This window comes from Palaemon carinicauda, chromosome 36 (assembly GCF_036898095.1).
Source record: "Palaemon carinicauda isolate YSFRI2023 chromosome 36, ASM3689809v2, whole genome shotgun sequence".
Taxonomy (NCBI): Eukaryota; Metazoa; Arthropoda; class Malacostraca; order Decapoda; family Palaemonidae; genus Palaemon; species Palaemon carinicauda.
Genome location: NC_090760.1, coordinates 41,219,575 through 41,247,074, shown reverse-complemented (window position 1 = coordinate 41,247,074; position 27,500 = coordinate 41,219,575). Strand labels below are relative to the sequence as shown.

The window sequence follows — 27,500 nt, the reverse complement described above, 5'->3', positions numbered from 1 at the left end:
TCTATGTCTCCTATGTAAGAGGGCAAATATGGCGACTGAATTTATAAATATTTGAATGATTTCTGTAGACACTGGTCTTTAGACTTATGTCAATGTCTCATATTTAAGAGTGCAAATATGGCGACTGAATTCTTAGGTATTTGAATGCTTCCTATAAACACCGGTCTTTAGACTTATGTCAATGTCTCTTATTTAAGAGTGCCAATATGGCGACTGAATTTTTAGATATTTGAATGATTTCTGTTGATACCGGTCTACAGACTTAGGTCAATGTCTCTTATTTAAGAGTGCAAATATGACGACTGAATTCATTGGTATCTGTCTTATTTCGGAGTACATCAGTGTATGCCTGTTGTATGAGAGTTATGGCGGCTGAATTCACAATCAAAAGCATAATGTCTGTGATTTGAGAGTGTAAATATGGAGTCGAAACAACAGTATGAAGGGCAGGCTGTAGATCAATCACATTGATTTTAGGAGCCATATGAATAGTGACAGACCAAAATATAAATGTAACAGTACATATATACCTTATGTGAAGAAGGGATTATAGTTACAAAATATTCTCTCTCTCTCTCTCTCTCTCTCTCTCTCTCTCTCTCTCTCTCTCTCTCTCTCTCTCTCTCTCTCTCTCTCTCCTTCATCTTTCTCTGGCAAAAACGAAAATATATATATGTTTATCTATGTAAAATATAACTCGAGTCTTCTATTCTTTTAAATTTCTAGACTCAAAATGTGGCGTTATCCGAAGAGGTAAGTCTCAACATAATGTTTCCATTTTATGATTTTTTTCTTTATTATATGATATATTCCAATTTTCTTTTGTCCCTTATTTTGCCTTTTCTCTCCTCTTCAAAAATGTCTTTTGAGTGGTCGAGATGAAAAGGTATTTCATGTATGTCTGTATTATATGGAAATGATGAGATTTGAAAACAGGAAATAATGTAAAAATAGGTAGACAGAGAGAACGGTGAAATGAAAACATGCTAAGGAGAGAGAGAGAGAGAGAGAGAGAGAGAGAGAGAGAGAGAGAGAGAGAATGATCATCCACCAACTTATCGTCATTAAATTATATATATTAGAATTTCCTATGCATTTTAGTTAAGCTTCTTCTGCCGCTACATGCCTGATGATATTTTAGATAATGTATTAGACGACTTCATAGAAGAAGTCTTGAAGAGGGAGTGATGTCCGTAATGTGACCTTTTTTTTAGTTTTTATAATACCATTAGTCTATATATGTATATATATATATATATATATATATATATATATATATATATATGTATATATATATATATTGCATCACTTAGCTTAGCAAGAGTCTGACTGAGGTACGAGTTTCATACAGGTGCTACGTGAGACTGACGTATGAGTTCCATACGCGTACAACACAACGTAAGCATCTTGTACGAGTTTCATACGCGTACAATGTAAGCATGTTATACGAGTTTCATACGCGTACAACGTAAGCATGTTATACGGGTTTCATACGCATATAAGACTGAGCTACGAGTTTCATACGCGTACAACGTAAGCATGTTATACGAGTTTCATACGCATATTAGACTGAGCTACGAGTTTCATACGCGTACAACGTAAGCATGTTATACGAGTTTCATACGCATATAAGACTGAGCTACGAGTTTCATACGCGTACAACAATGTAAGCATGTTATACGAGTTTCATACGCATATAAGACTGAGCTACGAGTTTCATACGCGTACAACAATGTAAGCATGTTATACGAGTTTCATACGCATATAAGACTGAGCTACGAGTTTCATACGCGTACAACAATGTAAGCATGTTATACGAGTTTCATACGCATATAAGACTGAGCTACGAGTTTCATACGCGTACAACGTAAGCATGTTATACGAGTTTCATACGCATATTAGACTGAGCTACGAGTTTCATACGCGTACAACGTAAGCATGTTATACGAGTTTCATACGCATATAAGACTGAGCTACGAGTTTCATACGCGTACAACAATGTAAGCATCTCAATTTATCTTATACTCAATGCTTATTCATTTACTTTGATTTTCTTCTTTCTTCTCTTCTATATCTTCCTTTGCACCTCACACGGTGCGCTGTAGTCATTATTTAAAGGTCTTTGCACCGTCCCTTAGGTTACTAGCTGGTCTACCTTTTTAGTTTTCTACTAATCTTCTGTTTCAACTATTTTCTTTCCATTTTGCTGAACTGCTTCAACTGTTCACTGAATGAATTTTCCGGTCCCAGTGACGGGTTACTTATGTTAAATCCTAATTTAAGAAAACCTACTTGTTCTGTACATTGGCAAGTCTCTCTCTCTCTCTCTCTCTCTCTCTCTCTCTGCCAGAAACTGGGCTTCTACTTAATTCTCTTTCTCTCTCTCTCTCTCTCTCTCTCTCTCTCTCTCTCTCTCTCTCTCTCTCTCAGTCAAAAGCTAGGTTTCCTATATTTAGTCTGCTCTCTCTCTCTCTCTCTCTCTCTCTCTCTCTCTCTCTCTCTCTCTCTCTCTCTCTCTCTCGTAGATGACAAATTTCTTCAAGAAAAAAAACATTGTCCCTTAAGGGCAAATCTTTCCTTTGCCAAATTCTTTCTAAGCTGTGGAGACAGTAAAGCCTAAGGTAACTCTTGCAGAGCGACATCATTTCTGGTACGTATATATAAAATATTGAGTTATTCCTTTCGTACATTCTCTCCTAACTCTTAATTCTCAGACGTAGGACACCCCTCCCTCACAGCACCTGCGGAGAAGGGTTACCTGGGTCTTTCACAGGTGAGTTTTACCTAATATCTTTTAGCAAAAAAACAAGATGGAGTCGTTTTACCATAAAAAAAAACAAGATGGCGTCACACTTCAGGAGAGGAACATCTGTATAAACCATCCCTTTCTCTCCCCCCCCCTTCCCATATGACGATCATGATATGAATGTCTGTCTGTCTTAGTGTGTTTGTTATGTGCGTACGTCTCACCATCTGTTGTTTTCTTGCTACTACGCTTATCTCTCACTACTCGCCCCCTCCCCTCAACTCCCTCCTCCTGGGTGACCCGGGACTGACCTGGTGAACGGCTATATGTAATTTGCAGCATCCCGTCTCCTGGCAACCGAGTCAGGACGGCACGAGACTCATCGGCCACATGATCCTCAACAAGTACATGAAGGGCGAGGTGGGACCGGCCTCCAGCGCGGCCATCTTGGGACTCAAGGTCGCCGGCGGGATGATCCTCGACAATGGCAAGACCGGGGCGCTCATCGAGAAGGTCAAGAAGGGCAGCATCGCTGACACCGTGGGGCATCTCAGGCCAGGTGAGGTCAACTCGATCTTTATATGTATATATATGTATTATAGCTACGGGAGGAAAGATGAAAAGACTTGATTGGAATTAGTTCCTTCGTCCAATAAGGACATCAACAGACTCAGCAATGAGAATACATGTATAAAGACATCCTATTTATATAGGAGAAGGGGGCCCCACAGCTGTCAGTTTCTTGATAATTCTAGAAAAGTCACATTTTAGATGAAAGAATAACACCGGATTAATGGAAAACAGACCAGGGCTTACTTTCAAATTTTAACATTTGGTACAGGAGATCAAAAGGGATTCAACAATATTCCTTTAGGTATATTCATTTACATGGATTATTTTACTCGTGTCTGACCATTCAATTTTATGACTAGATCCTAACCAGCGGGAGGCTGATCAAAACAGCATAACGTAGTAGGCCTTCTTTGACTAGCCAAGCATTAATAGGTGTTCATTGACTCCCTATTTAATACCCAAGCCCCAATTGGTATTTGATGATTCCGTATTTAATATTTAAGTTCCAATAGCTATCTGCTGACTTTATTGAATGCCCTTGCCCTAATAGGCGTTCTTTGCCCCAAATTTGTATTTATGGACTCCATATTAAATACCCAAGACCCAAATGTTATTTGTCGACTCCATATTAAATACCCAAGACCCAAATGTTATTTGTCGACTCCATATTAAATACCCAAGACCCAAATGTTATTTGTCGACTCCATATTGAATACCCAAGACCCAAATGTTATTTGTCGACTCCATATTGAATACCCAAGCTCGAATGCATATACCTTGATTCCCTATGGACTACCCAAGCTCAGTGGGTAACTGTTCCTTTGCTCCATATTTGATATTGAAACCCCTTCAGGTACTCTTTGACATCATATTGAATACCCAAGCCCTAATAGGTGTTTGTTGACTCCAAATTGAAATCCAAAGCTCCATTAGGTATTAATTTATTACATATTGAATACCCAACCTTTAATAGGTAACCCTTCAATACATTTTTAATGCCTAAACCCCAGTGGGTGTTTAATAACTCCATATTAAATACTCAAACCCAAAATAACTGTTTCTAGATTCCATACTGAATACCCAGGCCTCAATAGGTATTTACTAACTCTTGTAGCTATTCATTGACTCCATAATGAATAGTGATGCCCAATGGGCAAACTCTGACTCCTTATTGAATACTCAAATCTAGATATGTAACCCTTTACTTAATATTTAATATCTAACCACCCATCAGGAATTCTTTAACTATGATAAATACTAAAACCCTAGGAGAGATTCCTTGGCTCCATATTGAATACCCAAGCCTCAATACATATTTGTAACTACCATATAGAATACCCAAGCCACATTATATATCTATTGAATATGCAACCTGTAACATGTAGCTATTGGCTCCACTTATGAATGTATTATCCTAAATTTGTAATTATTGACTCAATTATACTTGACCAAGTCTAAGTAGGCATTTCTTGACTTCATATTGAATACCCAAGCCTCAATATATATTTGTTACCTCCATGTAAAATACCCCAAGCCACATCATATAATGCAACCTGTACCATGTAGCTATTGGCTCCATTTATGAATATATTATCCCATATTTGTAATTATTCACTCAATAATACTTACGCAAGTCTAAGTAGGTATTTCTTGACTCCATATTGAATACCTAAGCCCTTTCATGAAGTCCCTGATTTTACATTAATGGCCAAGCCTCTTTTTGCGTTTACTGACGTCCCGTTGGGAGACCATGCTCTCTCTTACTTTTTTCCAAAGTTCACTCTGAATAGTCAAGCCTTATTTTACATGCCATGACTTTATTACGAATTTCTAACTCATATTATGCATTACTTAAATATATTATCATCATCTCCTCCTTACGCCTATTGACGATAAAGGGCCTCAATTAGATTTCACCAGTTTTTTCTATCTTGAGCTTTTAGATCAATGCTTCTTCATTCAGCATCTCCTACTTCACGCTTCATAATCCTCAGCCATATAGGCCTGGGTCTTCCAACTTTTCTAGTGCCTGGTGGAGCCTAGTTGAAAGTAGAACACCTAAATATTTCCCAAACCCTTTGCATCCCATGATTATTATGTGTTATGGAACACTGTTGTTTATTCCGGAATTAATATCTAATAAAATTTCTTTTTCCTTGATTTATTTTGCATTCTTTAACTCTATATTGAATGTTCAAACTGTATTATGTATTTCTTGACTTCATGTTGAATACACATATCACATTATGCGTTTCTTGATACCACATTGAATAATAACTTTATATTAGGGACTCCTTACACTTACAAGGAATGGCATACCTCTATTGCCTGACTGTTCACTTATAAGTCGAGGAATATTATGCATTAATTGACTTTCTGTTAAGTATCCAAGCCCTTTTATGCATTTATTTGTTTCACATTGAAAGGGAAGTACTTACTACCTATTCCATAGTCTCATATTGAGCACATAATACCCTTTGTGCATTCCATGAATTCATATTGACTTCTTATTATTTGCCTAATTTTTATTAATAATTTCTTGACCTGTGAACGGCAAGCCTTGCTTCTTGCTTTGCATTCCTGTCCTTCATACCGACTACCCAAGCCCGTATCGTTTTCTTCTACTCAAGCCTTTATCGTTTTATTCTACCCAAGCCTGTATCGCTTTCTTCCACCCAAGCCTGTATCGTTTTCTTCTACCCAAGCCTGTATCGTTTTATTCTACCCAAGCCTGTATCGTTTTCTTCTACCCAAGCCTGTATCGTTTACTTCTACCCAAGCCTCTATCGTTTTATTCTACCCAAGCCTGTATCGTTTTATTCTACCCGAGCCCATACTGTTTTCTTCTACCGAAGCCTGTATCATTTTATTTTACCCATGCCTGTATCGTTTTCTTCTACCCAAGCATGTATCATTTTATTCTAACCAAGCGTGTATCGTATTATTCTTCCCAAGCCCGTATCGTTTTATTCTACCCAAACCCGTATCGTTTTCTTCTACCCAAACCCGTATCGTTTTCTTCTATCCAAACCTGTATCGTGTTATTCTACCCAAGCCCGTATTGTTTTCTTCTACTCAAGCCTGTATTGTTTTATTCTTCCCAAGCCTATATCGTTTTATTCTACCCGAGCCCGTATCGTTTTCTTCTACCCAAGCCTATATCGTTTTCTTCTACCCAAGCCTGTATCGCTTTATTCTATCCAAGCCTGTATGGTTTTATTCTACTCAAGCCTATATCGTTTTATTCTACCCAATCCTGTATCGTTTTCTTCTACCCAAGCCTGTATGGTTTTATTCTACCCAAGCCTATATCGTTTTATTCTACCCAATCCTGTATCGTTTTCTTCTACCCAAGCCTTTATGGTTTTATTCTACCCAAGCCTATATCGTTTTATTCTACCCAAGCCCGTATCATTTTGTTCTACTCAAGTTTGTATCATTTTATTCTACCCAATCCTGTATCGTTTTATTCTACCCAAGTTGTATCGTTTTATTCTACCCAAGCCCGTATCGTTTTATTCTACCCAAGCCTATGTCGTTTTATTCTACCCAAACCCGTATCGTTTTCTTCTAGCCAAGCCTATATCGCTATCGCTTTCTTCTACCAAAGCCTATATCGTTTTCTTCTACCCAAGCCTATATCGTTTTCTTCTACCCAAGCCTATATCGTTTTCTTCTACCCGAGCCTGTATCGTTTTATTCTATCCAAGCCTATATCAATTTCTTCGACCCAAGCCTGTATCGTTTTCTTCTACCCAAGCCTGTATCGTTTTCTTCTACCCAAGTCTATATCGTTTTCTTCTACCCAAGCCTATATCATTTTATTCTATCCAAGCCTATATCGTTTTATTCTATCCAAGCCTATATCGTTTTCTTCTATCCAAGCCTATGTCAATATCTTCGACCCAAGCCTATATCGTTTTATTCTACCCAAGCCGATATCGTTTTATTCTACCCAAGCCTGTATCGTTTTCTTCTACCAAAGCCTGTATCGTTTTCTTCTGCTATATATGGAGTATCGAAAGCCGAATTATGCATTGCCCTGCTTCAATTTGGGTACCCAAGACATATCATACATCGCTTAACTTTACATTGAATGGCCAACCAATATTATGCATACATTGACCTTGTATTGAGTGTTGCTACAAGTCTCTTGTCCTAATTATTCATTTCTACATATCCTTTCAAATTATTCATTGATCTCATCTTGAGCGCTCATAGATTTGATATGGAATGGTTTAGGCTTATTAGGCATTCCTAAATTTCACATTGCGTCCTCAATACTTTTTTACATTCTGTTACTTCACATTCGTTGGTTATTATTATTATTATAATTACAAGCTAAGCTATAACCCAAGTTGGAAAAGCAAGATGCTATAAGCCCAAGGGCTCCAACAGGGAAAAATACCCCAGTGAGGAAAGTAAATAAATGAATGATTAAACTACAAAAGAAGTAATGAACAATCAATATACAATATTTTTAAAAAGTAACGCCATTAAAATAGATCTTTCTTATGTAAACTTAAAAAAAAAAAGACTTAAATCAGCCTGTTGAACATCAAAACATTCACCACAAGTTTGACCCCATAATGCATTACTTGAAATGGAAAGCCCAAATTTTGACCCATTTATGTATTACTTAAAATGGAATTTCCAACCTTAATTACGCATTCCTTGCCTTCACACTGAACAATCAATATACGATTTTTAAACAGTTACACCATTAAAATAGATCTTTCTTATGTAAACTATAAAAAAAGACATATCAGCCTGTTGAACATCAAAACATTCACCACAAGTTAGACCCATTTATGCATTACTTAAAATGGAATTTCCAACCTTAATTACGCATTTCTTGCCTTCATACTGAACAATCAATATACGATTTTTAAACAGTTGCACCATTAAAATAGATCTTTCTTATGTAAACTTTAAAAAAAGGACTTATATCAGCCTGTTGAACGTCAAAACATTCACCACAAGTTTGACCCATTTATGCATTACTAAAAATGGAATTTCCAACCTTAATTACGCACTACTTGCCTTCATGCTCCCGCCCCCTCTTGCAGGTGACGAGGTCATGGAATGGAATGGGAGGTCGCTGCAAAACAAAAGCTACGAGGAGGTCTACGACATCATCACTGAATCCCGTCAGGAGCCTCAGGTGGAGATCTTCGTGTCGCGGGTTTTACCTGACTACGGTAGACAGCCAGTCAGAAGGGCCACCCATCATGGAATGCCATCCAGAGGTATGGGAGAGAGAGAGAGAGAGAGAGAGAGAGAGAGAGAGAGAGAGAGAGAGAGAGAGAGAGAGAGAGAGAGAGAGAGAGAGATTGTATTATTATTATTATTATTATTATTAACTTGAGTAAAACACCATCCATTGTATAAGAGAGAGTTATGTATTATTATTATTATTATTATTATTATTATTATTATTATTAACCATACCTTGTATAATTAATCTTGGGTATCAAAAAATTTAATATCTAGAATAATAATAATAATAATAATAATAATAATAATAATAATAATAATAATAATAATAATAATTATTATTATTATTGTTATTATTGTTGTTATTATTAGATAAGCTACAACCCTAGTTAGAAAAGGAGGCTGCTTCAAGCCCAAGGGCTCCAATAGGGAAAATTAGTCCATTGAGGAAAGAAAATAAAGAAAAATAAACTACAAGAGAAGTAATGGGCAATTAATTTAACATTTTTAAAATGGCAACGAGATTAGAATAGGTGTATCATATATATGTCAATAAAATGACTTATATCAGCCTGTTCAACGCAAAAATATTCACTGCCAATTTTTTACATTATTATTATTATTATTATTATTATTATTATTATTATTATGATAAGCTGTAACCCTAGTTGGAAAAGCAAGATGCTATAAGCCCAAGGACTCCAAGAGGGAAAATACCCTAGTGAGGAAAGGAAATAATGAATTAAATAAGCAAGAGAAGTAATTAGCAATTAAAATGAAATATTATAAGAATAGTAACAATAGTTCCGCCAATTCAACCACCTGTTTAGTGAGATCATTCCACTACTTAGTCGTGTGTAATATACCATTATGATTCTCAGAGTACAAGACGCAAAGCTTTGCTGGGCTGGAGCTGATTGCATGATGGATATATAAGCATAGTTTTGTAATGCTTGGGATGCTGTAGAAGCATAGAAGCTCAAGTGATAAAGCATGTCACAGAGAGAAGCACTGGATTTGTGTGGAATCAAGATGTCAAAGGTCAGATCGATTGGGCCTCGATTCTCGGAAGCAAAAAAAAAAAAAAAATAAAAATAAAAAAAAGACTTGTATTTATGCATGTATTTTTTGAGTTTTCAAGGAACATCTTGCCTTCTTTTTCTTCTGAATATACATCAGGAGACTGTTCAAATCAGAGCATAAAAAGAGAGGTTGATAAATATATAAAAAACAGTTCTTCAGTATATCACATTCAAGGCCTTGCCCTCCATTTTCAATTATCATTTCATGAAACTGTCATTGGTTAGTCAGAGTACTTGCTAATGAAATATGGAAATCTATATCTTAATCTATGAATCTGTCAAGAATTCCTTTGGTCATTATATCCTTTTAGTTTCCGTTCTTCAACTTAATTAGCTTCTTACTTATCAATGAATTTCAAGGAAAATTATAAGCAATTATTTCCCAATACCTTATTTTTCATAGAAATTACTAACATGTTTCCTCTGAGCCCTTTTATAGAAAGTTCTCAAGTCTTTCACTACTTTCACCACAAGCCCTAATCCAAGACTATATTCTACCATTGCCCATTTAGAGGCTTAAAGGTTTAAAGGCTGCTCATGAATGGCAGAGGCAAGGGACAGTGACATTGCCTTATCAAGTAGGACAATACCATAGAGAGTGACCATATATACATATGATCAGCACCCAAACCCCCTTTCCACCTAACCTAGGACAAAGGAGGGCCAGACAATGGCTGCTGGTGACTCAGCAGATAGACCTATAGGCTCCCCCAAACCGCCCCCTCCCTTCCTTACCTCACAAGGAGGATGAAGTTGCAGCGACCAAAGGAACTAACTAGATAGAGCGGGTCTCAAACCCCAGTCTGGCGAACACCCGTCAGGGATGTTACCACGTCGGCCACCACAACCCTAAACCATTTTAAACCATTTCACCACAAGTGATGACGTAAACCCAACCATTATGAGTCTTTAAATAAACATTATCACCACATGTAATTATCTAAGCCGTTTTGCCACAAGTACCCTCCTAAAAGATCTCTCTTTTCAGACCTTTCAAATCGAATCCTCTACCATGCTCTCTTACTTGGTGGTACACTCAGACACACTGGTCTATTTGTTTCCTTATTTCCTTTCCTCACTGGGCTATTTTCCCTGTTTGAGTCCTTGGGCTTTTAGCATCTTGCTTTTCCAATGAAGGTTGTAGCTTAGCTAGTAATAGTAATAACGATAACTGTTAGTAATAACGATAACTGTTCATATAAAACATTCATTGTTTATCTAAAATATTTTGCTACAGACTTGTACCTAACCCATTTCTACAAAATCTCTCACCTAAGCCTATTATCAACAGGATTTTATTTAAGCTCTCCTAAGGTGTCTTCAGAACAATTTCACCACAACCCTTCGTCTGAACATTTGCACCACTAGTCACCATTAAAGCCTTTTCACCCTAACATATCCTCCACGCCCTTTCTACATAACTCATACCAAAGTACTTTTATTATTCGTTCTTGCCAAAGCCATTTCACCTTCAGTCGTAATCCATTCTTCTCTTCAAAAGCCCTCATTTAGGCTCTTTCACTAAAAGCCCTCAACTCAGACTTCCCTCAATAAGCCGCCATTAAAGTCCTTGTAATGCTAAGTGTTCTTCTGAGCATATCACCTCAAACTCTTATCTAAGCCTTTCTACAACTCGTCCTCATCTAAGCCATTGCTCTAAAATCCCCTTCACCACGGGGGTAGATGCCCTTTAGAGTCCTCTAAACGCAATTCCTAATCTAAGCCTTGTCACAAATTCTCTTCTAAGCAAACAATTTTTATATGCCCTTATCACCTCAAAGTCTTGTCCATTCCATTTCACCGTAACTAATCATGTAAAGCCTTTCACCATAAATTTTCCTCTGTGCTCAGTCGCCCCAGGTTTTCACCACATGACATTCCCTAAGCCATTTTTTTATATATACAAAACCTCTCACTATAAAACCTACTATAAGCCCTTTTTTTATATTTAACCTTATCTAAGCTCTTTTACCCCTAATCTGAGCCCTATTACCCATTATCCCTCATGTAAGCCCGTTTTTCAGTAGCTCGCATTAAAAAGGGTACATGGATATGCATAGGAAAGTGTACCTGGATATACATAGAAAAGTGTACTAGGATATACATAGAAAAGTGTACTTGGATATACATAGAAAGGATACTTGGATATACATAGACTTCAAAACCTTTTAAAATTCATTTATAAATCGCCGAGATATGAAAGAAAGTTGCCAAATTTCAAACTCGTTTTGATTTTGATATTTCCCAATCGGCTCCCTGAAGACACTTCGTATTGTAACTCCTCAGTTTAAGAATACCATCTCATCCCGTCCCGATCATAAGTCTTGACCTCTCCACAGTTACTCCTCCTTAAGATACGAGCTTGGCCTTCATCTCTATCCCTTCCTGCACAGGTGGGGCCGAGCCCAACTACGATCCGAGGAAGCTGTCGGAGCCGGGTCGGGACCGTCGGCCGAGCGTCACCATCACGTCCCCAGGGTCACCCGAAACCTACCAGATGCGGACGCATTCTCCTTCCGTCACTGGGAAGCTGCAGGTACGTTCGGATTTGAGAGATGTTCTTTTGGAGGCAGAGTCCTACGATGTGAGGTTGTTTTAAGTATAAGGACTCGTTTATTTAGCCTTGTTTATAAGTTTATTTTGTTTATAAAGGAATAGGTAAACAATCGCAATGCAGAGACCATTTAACATTTTATTTTATTTGTTTTGGTTTGTAAAGGAAAGGTTATATATCTCCCAATGATTAATAATTCATGTACAGTATATATATATATATATATATATATATATATATATGTATGTGTATATATATATATATATATATATATATATATGTATATATATATATATATCTATATATATATATATATATACATATATATATATATATATATATATATATATATATATATATATATATATATATATATATATTATATATATATATATGAATGCAAATCAACGCAATATCATGCTCATAGGAAAATGAACTTCGTCATATGAAAGGCAAGGTCGTAATGCATATATATATATATATATATATATATATATATATATATATATATATATATATATATATATATATATGAGAGCAGATTTTCAAAAGCCCCACAAGCCTCACAAATGTTACCTATAAAGTGCTCAATTATCCTATTTAGTCCTTTGATACCCATCTTCAGTTGTCTCTTTTTGGGAGAAATCCCTCTTCCCGACCAAAGGTTTCCTTGAAAATGTTTCATTGCAAATCTTGAAATGTCATTTCTTCTTTAACACAGTCTTTGGATACCTGTAAATTCGTTTGGTAGGATGATTGTATCAAATGTCATTGTACCATTGTTTCTTTAGCCCGATTTTTGAATACTGAATTTCATTACAAAATCATATTTCATTTAGCTAGAGTTTTTGTATTATATGTCTATGTAGATATCACTCATTTAAATATGGAATTGATTACAATGCTAATTTAAAAAAATGCTTCTATTATTAGAGATTTTGTAATCCATATCTCATAAAATCCCTTTAACCTAAGATTTCAATATTGGATCTCACTAGAAAATCATGTTTTTAGTTAAGGAAGGTTGAATGCAAAAGCGTTGCTGCGTTTTTTAACTTACTTTCGATGGTGGAATCTCAAAGGAAAATAAACCCAGAATTACAATATTAAATTTCGATGCAAAATCTCCTTATCTACATTTCAATATCTCAAGTTCCATTCCAAAATTCTCGCTTCTTAATCCTAAACATAAGGAATCAAGGCTCATCATGTTACGATCTTCCTAATACTTCTGGACCAACTCGTACTGGTAATCCTTTGTGTTTGATATCCGGTATTTACACATCCACCTTTTCTTTTGGCGTTAGTACCAGCTATCTTCTCGACACTTATTCAAACGAAGGTTTTCCTTTATTTTACCTCCAGTGGAATGAGATCATATTTGAAAGCTAAGGGTTTATTATATTATGCCTCTAGTGGAATAAGATCACATATGAAAGCTATAGGTTTCCTTTATTTTCCCTCAAGTGAAATGAGATCACACATGGAAGCTAAAGGTTTCCTTTATTTTGCCTCCAGTGGAATAAGATCACATATGAAAGCTATAGGTTTCCTTTATTTTGCCTCAAGTGAAATGAGATCACATATGGAAGCTAAAGGTTTCCTTTACTTTGCCCCAAGGGAAATGAGATCACATATGGAAGCTAAGGTTTGCCTTTATTTTACCTCCAGTGGTATGAGATCATATATGAAAGCTAAGGGTTTCCTATATTGTGCCTCTAGTGGAATGAGATCATGTATGGAAGCTAAAGTTTCCTTTATTTTGCCTCCAGTGAAATGAGATCACACATGGAAGCTAAAGGTTTCCTTTATTTTTCCTCAAGTGGAATGAGATCACATGTGGAGGCTAAGGGTTTCCTTTATTTTGCCGCAAGAGGAATGAGATCACATGTGCAAGCTAAGGGTTTCCTTTATTTTTCCTCAAGTGAAATGAGATCACATAGGAAAGCTAAAGGTTTCCTTTATTTTGCCTCAAGTGAAATGAGATCACACATGGAAGCTAAAGGTTTCCTTTATTTTGCCTCAAGTGAAATGAGATCACACATGGAAGCTAAAGGTTTCCTTTATTTTGCCTTAAGTGAAATGAGATCACATATGGAAGCTAAAGGTTTACTTTATTTTTCTCAAGTGGAATGAGATCACATATGGAAGCTAAAGGTTTCCTTTATTTTTCCTCAAGTGGAATGAGATCACATATGGAAGCTAAAGGTTTACTTTATTTTGCCTCCAGTGGAATAAGATCACATATGAAAGCTATAGGTTTCCTTTATTTTACCTCAAGTGAAATGAGATCAGATATGAAAGCTATAGGTTTCCTTTATTTTGCCTCAAGTGAAATGAGATCACATATGGAAGCTAAAGGTTTCCTTTATTTTTCCTCAAGTGGAATGAGATCACATATGGAAGCTAAAGGTTTCCTTTATTTTTCCTCAAGTGGAATGAGATCACATATGGAAGCTAAAGGTTTACTTTATTTTGCCTCCAGTGGAATAAGATCACATATGAAAGCTATAGGTTTCCTTTATTTTTCCTCAAGTGGAATGAGATCACATATGGAAGCTAAAGGTTTACTTTATTTTGCCTCCAGTGGAATAAGATCACATATGAAAGCTATAGGTTTCCTTTATTTTTCCTCAAGTGAAATGAAATCACATATGGAAGCTGAAAGTTTCCTTTATTTTGCCTTCAGTGGAATGAGATCACATATGGAAGTTAAAAGTTTCCTTTATTTTGCCTCTGGTGGAATGAGATCACATATGGAAGCTAAATGTTTCCTTTATTTTGCATCTGGTGGAATGAGATCCCATATGGAAGCTAAAAGTTTCCTTTATTTTGCCTCCAGTGGAATGAAATCACATATGGAACCTACAGGTTTCCTTTATTTTGTCTCAGTGGAATGAGATCACATATGGAAGCTAATAGTTTCCTTTATTTTGCCTTGAGTGAAATGAGATCACACATGGAAGCTAAAAGTTTCCTTTATTTTGCCTAGAGTGAAATGAGATCACATATGGAAGCTAAAGGTGACCTTTATTTTTCATCAAGTGAAATGAGATTACATATGAAAGCTAAAGGTTTCCTTTATTTTTCCTCAAGTGAAATGAGATCACATATGGAAGCTAAAGGTTTCCTTTATTTTGCCTCCAGTGAAATGAGATCAAATATGAAAGCTAAAGGTTTCCTTTATTTGGCCTCGAGTGAAATGATATCATATATGGAATCTAAAATTTCCCTTTATTTTGCCTCGAGTGAAATGAGATCACATATGGAAGCTAAAGGTTTCCTTTATTTTTCCTCCAGTGAAATGAGATCACATATGGAAGCTAAAGGTTTCCTTTATTTTTCCTCCAATGAAATGAGATCACATATGGAAGCTAAAGGTTTCCTTTATTTTTCCTCCAGTGAAATGAGATCACATATGGAAGCTAAAGGTTTCCTTTATTTTTCTTCCAGTGGAATGAGATCACAAATGGAAGTTAAAGGTTTCCTTTATTTTGCCTCCAGTGGAATGAGATCACATATGGAACCTAAAGGTTCCTTTATTTTGTCTCGAGTGAAATGACATCACATATGGAAGCTAAAGGTTTCCTTTATTTTGCCTCCAGTGGAATGAGATCACATATGGAAGCTGAAGATATCTTATATTTTGCCTTTAGTGGAATGAGATCACATATGGAAGCTAAAGATTTCCTTTATTTCGCCTCCAGTGGAATGAGATCACATATGGAAGCTAAAGATTTCCTTTATTTTGACTTCAGTGGAGTGAGATCACATATGGAAGCTAAAGGTTCCCTTTATTTTGCCTCCAGTGGAATGAGATCACATATGGAAGCTAAAGATTTACTTTATTTTGACTCCAATAGAGTGAGATCGCATATGGAAGCTAAAGGTTTCCTTTATTTTGACTCCAGTGGAATGAGATCACATATGGAAGCTAAAGGTTTCCTTTATTTTGACTCCAGTGGAGTGAGATCACATATGCAAGCTAAAGGTTTCCTTTATTTTGACTCCAGTGGAATGAGATCACATATGGAAGCTAAAGATTTCCTTTATTTTGACTCAGGTGGAGTGAGATCACATATGCAAGCTAAAGGTTTCCTTTATTTTGCCTCCAGTGGAATGAGATCACATATGGAAGCTAAAGATTTCCTTTATTTTGACTCCAGTGGAATGAGATCACATATGGAAGCTAAAGATTTCCTTTATTTTGACTCCAGTGGAGTGAGATCACATATGGAAGCTAAGGATTTCCTTTATTTTGCCTCAAGTGGAATGAGATCACATATGAAAGCTAAGGGTTTCCTTTATTTTGCCCCAAGTGAAATGAGATCACATATGGAAGTTAAGGGTATCCTTTAGTTTGCCTCAAGTGAAATGAGATCACATATGAAAGCTAAGGGTTCCTTTATTTTGCCCCAAGTAAAATGAGATCACATATGGAAGTTAAGGGTTTCCTTTATTTTGCCTCAAGTGAAATGAGATCACATATGAAAGCTAAGGGTTTCCTTTATTTTGCCCCAAGTGAAATGAGATCACATATGAAAGCTAAAGATTTCCTTTATTTTGACTCCAGTGGAATGAGATCACATATGGAAGCTAAATATATCCTTTATTTTGACTCCAGTGGAATGAGATCACATATGGAAGCTAAAGATTTCCTTTATTTTGCCTCCAGTGGAGTGAGATCACATATGGAAGCTAAGGGTTTCCTTTATTTTGCCTCAAGTGGAATGAGATCACATATGAAAGCTAAAGGTTTCCTTTATTTTGCCTCCAGTAGAATGAGATCACATATGGAAGCTAAAGGTTTCCTTTATTTTGCCTCAAGTGGAATGAGATCACATATGGGAGCTAAAGGTTTCCTTTATTTTGCCTCCAGTGGAATGAAATCACATATGGAACCTACAGGTTTCCTTTATTTTGTCTCAGTGGAATGAGATCACATATGGAAGCTAAAGATTTCCTTTATTTTGCCTCCAGTGGAGTGAGATCACATATGAAAGCTAAGGGTTTCCTTTATTTTGCCCCAAGTGAAGTGAGATCACATATGAAAGCTAAGGGTTTCCTTTATTTTGCTCCAAGTGAAATGAGATCACATGTGGAAGCTAAAGGTTTCCTTTATTTTGCCCCAAGTGAAATGAGATCACATATGAAAGCTAAGGGTCTCCTTTATTTTGCCTCAAGTGGAATGAGATCACATATGCAAGCTAAAAGTTTCCTTTATTTTGCCTTCAGTGGAATAAGATCACAAATGGAAGCTATAGGTTTCTTTTATTTTGCCTCAAGTGAAATGAGATCACATATGGAAGCTAAAGGTTTCCTTTATTTTGCTTCAAGTGGAATGAGATCACATATGGGAGCTAAAGGTTTCCTTTATTTTGCCCCAAGTGAAATGAGATCACATATGGAAGCTAAAGGTTTCCTTTATTATGCCCCAAGTGAAATGAGATAACATATGGAAGCTAAAGGTTTCCTTTATTTTGCTTCAAGTGGAATGAGATCACATGTGGAAGCTAAAGGTTTCCTTTATTTTGCCCCAAGTGAAATGAGATCACATATGGAAGCTAAAGGTTTCCTTTATTTAGCCTCTAGTGGAATGAGATCACATATGGAAGCTAAAGGTTTCCTTTATGTTGCCTCTAGTGGAATGAGATCACATATGAAAGCTAAAGGTTTCCTTTATTTTGCCTCCAGTAGAATGAGATCACATATGGAAGCTAAAGGTTTCCTTTATTTTGCCTCAAGTGGAATGAGATCACATATGGGAGCTAAAGGTTTCCTTTATTTTGCCTCCAGTGGAATGAAATCACATATGGAACCTACAGGTTTCCTTTATTTTGTCTCAGTGGAATGAGATCACATATGGAAGCTAATAGTTTCCTTTATTTTGCCTTGAGTGAAATGAGATCACATATTGAAGCTAAAGATTTCCTTTATTTTGATTCCAGTGGAGTGAGATCACATATTGAAGCTAAAGGTTTCCTTTATTTTTCCTCAAGTGAAATGAGATCACATATGGAAGTTAAAGGTTTTCTTTATTTTGCCTCCAGTGAAATTTGATCAAATATGAAAGCTAAAGGTTTCCTTTATTTTGCCTCAAGTGAAATGAGATCATATATGGAAGCTAAAATTTTCCTTTATTTTGCCTCGAGTGAAATGAGATCACACATGGAAGCTAAAGGTTTCCTTTATTTTTCCTCAAGTGAAATGAGATCACAAATGGAAGCTAAAGGTTTCATTTATTTTGCCTCCAGTGGAATGAGATCACATATGGAAGCTAAAGGTTTCCTTTATTTTGTCTCGAGTGAAATGAGATCAGATATGGAAGCTAAAGGTTTCCTTTATTTTGCCTCCTGTGGAATGAGATCACATATGGAAGCTAAAGATATCTTTTATTTTGCCTCCAGTGGAATGAGATCACATATGGAAGCTAAAGATTTTCTTTATTTTGACTCCAGTGTAGTGAGATCACATATGGAAGCTATCGGTTTCCTTTATTTTGCCTCCAGTGGAATGAGATCACATATGGAAGCTAAAGATTTCCTTTATTTTGACTCCAGTGGAGTGAGATCACATATGGAAGCTGAAGGTTATATTAATTTTTCCCCCAGTGGAATGAGATCATAGATGGAAGTATAAGATTTCCTTTATTTTGCCTCCAGTGGAATGAGTTCACATATGGAAGTTAAAGGTTTCTTTTATTTTGCTTACAGTGGAATGATATCACATATGGAAGCTATAGGTTTCCCATATTTTCCTTCCAGTGTAATGAGGTCACTTATGGAAGCTAAAGATTTCCTTTATATTGCCTCCAGTGGAATGAGGTCACATAAGGAAGCTAAAGATTTCTCTTATTTTCCCTCCAGTGGAATGAGATCACATATGGAAGCTAAAGATGTCCATTATTTTGCCTCTAGAGGAATGAGATCACATATGGAAGCTAAAGGTTTCCTTTATTTGGCCTACAGGGGAATGAGATCACATATGGAATTTAAACGTTCTCTTTATTTTGCCTCCAGTGGAATGAGATCTCATATGAAAGCTAAAGGTTTCATTTTTTTTACTTCCAGTGGAATGAGGTCACTTATGGAAGCTAAAGATTTCTTTTATTTTGCCTCCAGTGGAATGAGATCACATATGGAAGCTAAAGACTTCCTTTATTTTGCCTCCAGTGGAATGAGATCACATATGGAAGCTAAAGATTTCTTTCATTTTGCCTCCAGTGGAATGAGATCTCATATGGAAGCTAAAGGTTTCCTTTATTTTGCCACCAGTAAAATGAGATCACATATGGAAGCTAAAGGTTACCTTTATTTTGCCTCCAGTGAAATGAGATCAAATATGAAAGCTAAAGATTTCCTTTATTTTGCCTCCAGTGAAATGAGGTCAAATATGAAAGCTAAAGGTTTCCTTTATTTTGCCCCCAGTAAAATGAGATCACATATGGAAGCTGAAGGTTTCCTTTATTTTGCCTCCAGTGAAATGAGATCAAATATGAAAGCTAAAGGTTTCCTTTATTTTGCCTCCAGTGAAATGAGATCAAATATGAAAGCTAAAGATTTCCTTTATTTTGCCTCCAGTGGAATGAGATCACATATGGAAGCTAAAGGTTTCCTTTATTTTGCCTCAAGTGAAATGAGATCACATATGGAAGCTAAAGGTTTCCTTTATTCTGCCTCCAGTGAAATGAGATCAAATATGAAAGCTAAAGGTTTCCTTTATTTTGCCTCCAGTGAAATGAGATCAAATATGAAAGCTAAAGATTTCCTTTGTTTTACCTCCAGTGGAATGAGATCACATATGGAAGCTAAAGATTTCCTTTATTTTGCCTCAAGTGGAATGAGATCACATATGGAAACTAAAGGTTTCATTTTTTTTTGCGTCCAGTTTACCTGTCACCAATTGAACAAGTTATTTCTTACACTTTTGTTCACCTGTCAGTAAATTTTCAAGTGGATATTTTCATTACTCCTCTGTTCACCTGTCAGCTAAAGTGACAAGTTATTTTGATTTTTGTTCTCTTTACCTATCAGCAAATTGACAAGTTATTTCTATTAGTACTCTGTTTACCTATCAGAAAATGGACAAGATATTTCTATTACTCCTCTGTTTGCCTATCAGCAAATGTACATGTTATTTCTATTACTGTTCTGTGTACCTGTCGGCAAATGGACAAGTTATTTTTACTCTTCGGTTTAACAGGCTCAATCGGGTAAGTTATTCCTATAACTCCTATGTTTACCTGACAGCAATTGGACAAGTTATTTCTATTATTTCTTTGTTTACCTATCAGCAAATGGACAGTTCTCTATAACTCCTCTGTTTACTTGTCAGCAAACAGACAAGTAATTTTTGTTACTCTGTTTACCTGTCAACAAATTGAAAAGTTATTTCTTTTACTTCTCTGTTTACCTAATTGGCAAGGGTTTTCTATTACTCCTACGTTTACCTGTCAGCAAATGGGCAAGTTGTTTTTATTACTGCTCTGTTTACTTGTCAGCAAATGGACAAGTTATTTTTATTACTCCTCTATTTAACTGTCAGCAAATGAACAAGATATTTCTATTGCTGCTCTGTTTACCTGTTAGAAAATAGACAAGTTATTTCTATTACTGCTCTGTTTACCTGTCAGCAAATGGAAAAGTTATTTTTATTACTGCTCTTTTTACCTGTCAGAAAACGGACAAGATATTTCTATTGCTGCTCTGTTTACCTGTCAGCAAACGGACAGGTTATTTCTATTACTACTGTGTTTACCTGTCAGCAAATGGAAAAGTTATTTCTACTACTGTTCCGTTTATCTGTCAGCAAATGGACAAGATATTTCTATTGCTGCTCTGTTTACCTGTCAGCAAATGGATAAGTTATTTCTATTACTGCTCTGTTTACCTGTCAGCAAATGGAAAAGTTATTTTTATTACTACTCTTTCTACCTGTCAGCAAACGGACAAGATATTTCTTTTGCTTCTCTGTTTACCTGTCAGCAAACGGACAAGATATTTCTATTGCTGCTCTGTTTACCTGTCAGCAAACGGACAAGATATTTCTATTGCTGCTCTGTTTACCTGTCAGCAAATGGAAAAGTTATTTTTATTACTACTCTTTCTACCTGTCAGCAAACGGACAAGATATTTCTATTGCTGCTCTGTTTACCTGTCAGCAAACGGACAAGATATTTCTATTGCTGCTCTGTTTACCTGTCAGCAAACGGACAAGATAATTCTATTGCTGCTCTTTTTACCTGTCAGCGAGTGGACAAGATATTTCTATTGCTGCTCTGTTTACCTGTCAGCAAATGGAAAAGTTATTTCTACTACTGTTCCGTTTACCTGTCAGCAAATGGACAAGTTATACCTATTAGAGCTATTTCTACTTGTCAGCAAATATTCAAGGTATTTATATTACTGTTCTGTTTACCTGTCAGCAAATGGAGAAGTTATTTCTATTACTGCTCTGTTTAGCTGTCAGCAAATGGACAAGTTATGCCTTTTTTTTCTCTGTTTACCTGTCAGCAAATGGACAAGTTATTTCCATTACTCATCATTTTATCGGTCAGCAAATTGACAAGTTATTTCTATTACTATTTTTACGTGTCAGAAAATGGACAAATTATTTCTGTTACTCATCGGGTTATCTGTCTGCAAATGGACAAGTTATTTCTGTTACTCATCGGGTTATCTGTCAGCAAATGGACAAGTTATTTCTGTTACTCATCGGGTTATCTGTCTGCAAATGGACAAGTTATTTCTGTTACTCATCGGGTTATCTGTCTGCAAATGGACAAGTTATTTCTGTTACTCATCGGGTTATCTGTCAGCAAATGGACAAGTTATTTCTGTTACTCATCGGGTTATCTGTCAGCAAATGGAAAAGTTATTTCTGTTACTCATCGGGTTATCTGTCAGCAAATGGACAAGTTATTTCTGTTACTCATCGGGTTATCTCAGCAAATGGACAAGTTATTTCTGTTACTCATCGGGTTATCTGTCAGCAAATGGACAAGTTATTTCTGTTACTCATCGGGTTATCTGTCTGCAAATGGACAAGTTATTTCTATTACTCATCGGGTTATCTGTCAGCAAATGGACAAGATATTTCTATTATTCCTCTGTATACCTATCGGGAAATGGACAAGGTATTTTTACTACTGCTCTGTTTATCTGTGAGCAAATGAACAAGTTATGTCTATTACTCTTCTTGTTACCTGACAAATGGACAAGTTATTTCTATTACTCTTCTGGTTACTATCAGCAAATGGACAATTTATTTCTATTCCTCTTCTGGTTACACATCTGCGAATGGACAAGTTATTTCTATTACTCCTCTGTTTGCCTATCAGCAAATGGCCAAGTTATTTCTATTACTCTTCTGGTTACCTATAAACAAATTGACAAGTTATTTCTATTACTCCTCTGTTTGCCTATCAGCAAATGGACAAGTTATTTATAATACTCTTCTGGTTACATATAAACAAATTGACTAAGTTATTTCTACTACTCTTCTGGTTACATATAAACAAATTGACCAGTCATTTCTTTTACTCTTCTGTTTGCCTATCAGCATATGGACAAGTTATTTCTATTACTCTTTTGGTTACCTATAAACAAATTGCCAAGTGATTTCTATTGCTCTTCTGGTGACATATCAGCAAATGGACAAGTTATTTATATTACTCTTCTGGTTACATATAAACAAATTGACAAGTTATTTCTATTACTCCTCTGTTTGCCTATCAGCATATGGACAAGTTATTTCTATTATTCTTCGGGTTACCTATCAGCAACTGGACAAGTTATTTCTATTACTCCTATGTTTGCCTATCAGCAACTAGACAAGTTATTTTTATTACTCCTATGTTTGCGTATCAGCAACTAGACAAGTTATTTCTATTACTCCTATGTTTGCCTATCAGCAAATGGACAAGTTATTTCTATTACTCCTATGTTTGCGTATCAGCAAATGGACAAGTTATTTCTATTACTCCTATGTTTGCCTATCAGCAAATGGACAAGTTATTTCTATTACTCCTATTTTTGCGTATCAGCAACTAGACAAGTTATTTCTATTACTCCTATGTTTGCCTATCAGCAAATGGACAAGTTATTTCTATTACTCCTATGTTTGCGTATCAGCAACTAGACAAGTTATTTCTATTACTCCTATGTTTGCCTATCAGCAAATGGACAAGTTATTTCTATTACTCCTATATTTGCGTATCAGCAACTAGACAAGTTATTTCTATTACTCCTATGTTTGCCTATCAGCAAATGGACAAGTTATTTCTATTACTCCTATGTTTGCGTATCAGCAAATGGACAAGTTATTTCTATTACTCCTATATTTGCTTATCAGCAACTAGACAAGTTATTTCTATTACTCCTATGTTTGCCTATCAGCAAATGGACAAGTTATTTCTATTACTCCTATGTTTGCGTATCAGCAAATGGACAACTTATTTCTATTACTCCTATGTTTGCCTATCAGCAACTGGACAAGTTATTTCTATTACTCCTATGTTTGCCTATCAGCAACTAGACAAGTTATTTCTATTACTCCTATGTTTGCGTATCAGCAACTAGACAAGTTATTTCTATTACTCCTATGTTTGCCTATCAGCACCTAGACAAGTTATTTCTATTACTCCTATGTTTGCGTATCAGCAACTAGACAAGTTATTTCTATTACTCCTATGTTTGCGTATCAGCAAATGGACAAGTTATTTCTATTACTCCTATGTTTGCCTATCAGCAAATGGACAAGTTATTTCTATTACTCCTATGTTTAGCTATCAGCAACTGGACAAGTTATTTCTATTACTCCTATGTTTGCCTATCAGCAACTAGACAAGTTATTTCTATTACTCCTATGTTTGCGTATCAGCAAATGGACAAGTTATTTCTATTACTCCTATGTTTGCCTATCAGCAACTAGACAAGTTATTTCTATTACTCCTATGTTTGCGTATCAGCAACTAGACAAGTTATTTCTATTACTCCTATGTTTGCGTATCAGCAAATGGTCAAGTTATTTCTATTACTCCTATGTTTGCCTATCAGCAAATGGACAAGTTATTTCTATTACTCCTATGTTTGCGTATCAGCAACTAGACAAGTTATTTCTATTACTCCTATGTTTGCCTATCAGCAAATGGACAAGTTATTTCTATTACTCCTATGTTTGCCTATCAGCAAATGGACAAGTTATTTCTATTACTCCTATGTTTGCCTATCAGCAACTAGACAAGTTATTTCTATTACTCCTATGTTTGCGTATCAGCAAATGGACAAGTTATTTCTATTACTCCTATGTTTGCGTATCAGCAACTAGACAAGTTATTTCTATTACTCCTATGTTTGCGTATCAGCAACTAGACAAGTTATTTCTATTACTCCTATGTTTGCCTATCAGCAAATGGACAAGTTATTTCTATTACTCCTATGTTTGCGTATCAGCAACTAGACAAGTTATTTTTATTACTCCTATGTTTGCCTATCAGCAAATGGACAAGTTATTTCTATTACTCCTATGTTTGCGTATCAGCAACTAGACAAGTTATTTCTATTACTCCTATGTTTGCGTATCAGCAACTAGACAAGTTATTTTTATTACTCCTATGTTTGCCTATCAGCAACTAGACAAGTTATTTCTATTACTCCTATGTTTGCGTATCAGCAACTAGACAAGTTATTTTTATTACTCCTATGTTTGCCTATCAGCAAATGGACAAGTTATTTCTATTACTCCTATGTTTGCGTATCAGCAACTAGACAAGTTATTTCTATTACTCCTATGTTTGCCTATCAGCAACTAGACAAGTTATTTCTATTACTCCTATGTTTGCGTATCAGCAACTAGACAAGTTATTTCTATTACTCCTATGTTTGCCTATCAGCAACTAGACAAATTATTTTTATTACTCCTATGTTTGCGTATCAGCAAATGGACAAGTTATTTTTATTACTCCTATGTTTGCCTATCAGCAACTAGACAAGTTATTTTTATTACTCCTATGTTTGCCTATCAGCAAATGGACAAGTTATTTCTATTACTCCTATGTTTGCCAATCAGCAACTAGACAAGTTATTTCTATTACTCCTATGTTTGCGTATCAGCAACTAGACAAGTTATTTTTATTACTCCTATGTTTGCCTATCAGCAAATGGACAAGTTATTTCTATTACTTCTATGTTTGCGTATCAGCAAATGGACAAGTTATTTCTATTACTCCTATGTTTGCGTATCAGCAAATGGATAAGTTATTTCTATTACTCTTCAGGTTACCTATCAGCAAATGGACAAGTTATTTCTATTACTCCTCTGCCTATCAGGAAATGGACAAGTTGTTTCTATTACTCTTCAGGTTACCTATCAGCAACTAGACAATTTATTTCTATTACTCTTCTGGTTACCTATCAGAAACTAGACAAGTTATTTCTATTACTCTAACGAGTCTCATTTCAACATCGAATCCTGTTGGCATTCGTAACTGAACCCAGGAAGATTTTCAGTATAATCAAATAAAGAAAAAAAGAAAACGTCTAAGTACTCGCGTCACTTCAGATCTTCCGGGACGATGCAGTTTGGGAAAAGCGTCCTTAACGCACCGTGTAGCAATAACATATGTACGCAGACACAAAAGCCAGAAGTTACCATTCAGATATGATTGATTACCTTATTGACATATTGGTTTATTGGGGGAGACAAACCGAGGTCTAGTCAGCGAGCAGTCTAAGATGATGGGGAGAGGAAAAAGGAATGTTGGTGTTTCTTTATCAATTTGTTACAAACGATTGTTTTAAGTTAGAGATCAGTTAATTATTGCACATTAATGTTTTTTTTGGTTACTTTATTATGTAAAGTAGCTTTAAGATGGGATTTTATATTCTGTGATGTAATGGTTTTGTGACGTTCGAAGTATTTTAGCATCCACAGCAAAAATAATTCATGTGTTGGTGATCAGTTAATGGTTATAATTTAATGTTTTTGGTTATCATGTGAAGTAGATTTTAAATGAGAGTTTTTATTATGAATTATAATAGCTTTGAGACACTAGAACCATTTCAGCATCCATAGCTTCTAAAATCTTGCCTAATCTCCACAAACCTTTTACTCATTTCTTAATCATCTTTTCCGAGGGTTAACTTCTAGTGAATTTCTCGTCCTCTTCTCTATTGTTTCTTTTATTGCATATTCAGTTTATAACTAAAATTATCATGCTCTTTTCTAATTTTTTTTTTTTTTTTTTTTTTTTTTTTTTGAGCCATGTCGTCCTGATGGAAGTCACTCTAGGCAGCTTTCTACTTGTGATATTTCTTCGAGTGATATACCAGAGAATTAAACCTGTAGAGGTATCACGGGGTTCCTACCCCCGGAGTGAATATCCCTAAAGATATCGTGTATATAACAGGGACGTGTTCAAAACATATCACGGGGTTCCTACCCCGGGGCGAATATCCCGAAGGATATGTGTATATATCAAGGACATGTTTAAAACAACCACGGCTATCCTTTCCCGAATAGAGTTAACCTTGTCTAGAAGGATATGGGATAGGATTGATAACGTGGGAGAGCCGTTACAACTCCGGAGCCGGTGTGTTAATGTAAACACGTTCGCTGGTCGCCAAAAAAATAGATTTTTCCCGTCAAAACCGCCTTTTTGTTTGTATGTTCAGTTTATAACTAGAATTATCACCCTCTTTTCTAATGTTTCTTTTTTTGGTTGATCAGATTCTTGTCCTCTTCCTCTTTTGTTATGTTTCTTTTATTGCTTATTCAGATTCTAACTTAAATTCTCGACTTTTTTTCTAATCTTTCTTTTTATTGCTTATTCAGATTCTAACTTAAATTCTCGACCTTTTTTCTAATATTTCTTTTATTGCTTATTCAGATTCTAACTAAGATTCTTTTTCTCTTTTCTAATGTTTCTTTTATTGCTTATTCAGATTCTAAGATTCTCATCCTCTTTTCTAATGTTTCTTTTATTGCTTATTCAGATTCTAACTAAGATTCTCGTCCTCTTTTCTAATGTTTCTTTTTATTGCTTATTCAGATTCTAACTAAGATTCTCATCCTCTTTTCTAATGTTTCTTTTATTGCTTATTCAGATTCTAACTAAGATTCTCATCCTCTTTTCTAATGTTTCTTTTATTGCTTATTCAGATTCTAACTAAGATTCTCGTCCTCTTTTCTAATGTTTCTTTTTATTGCTTATTCAGATTCTAACTAAGATTCTCGTCCTCTTTTCTAATGTTTCTTTTTATTGCTTATTCAGATTCTAACTAAGATTCTCATCCTCTTTTCTAATGTTTCTTTTATTGCTTATTCAGAT

The 27,500-nt window shown here is 35.6% G+C and overlaps 1 protein-coding gene across 1 annotated transcript in view; it reads left to right on the top strand.

The window, feature by feature from the left end:
• Positions 1-27,500, top strand: part of LOC137628590 (regulating synaptic membrane exocytosis protein 2-like) — a 76,490-nt gene that overhangs the window by 44,035 nt on the left and 4,955 nt on the right. The window contains exons 5-8 of the mRNA XM_068359744.1: positions 727-753; positions 3,086-3,305; positions 8,389-8,568; positions 12,012-12,154. Coding sequence (XP_068215845.1) covers positions 727-753; positions 3,086-3,305; positions 8,389-8,568; positions 12,012-12,154 — 570 coding nt within the window. The remainder of the gene's footprint in view (positions 1-726; positions 754-3,085; positions 3,306-8,388; positions 8,569-12,011; positions 12,155-27,500) is intronic.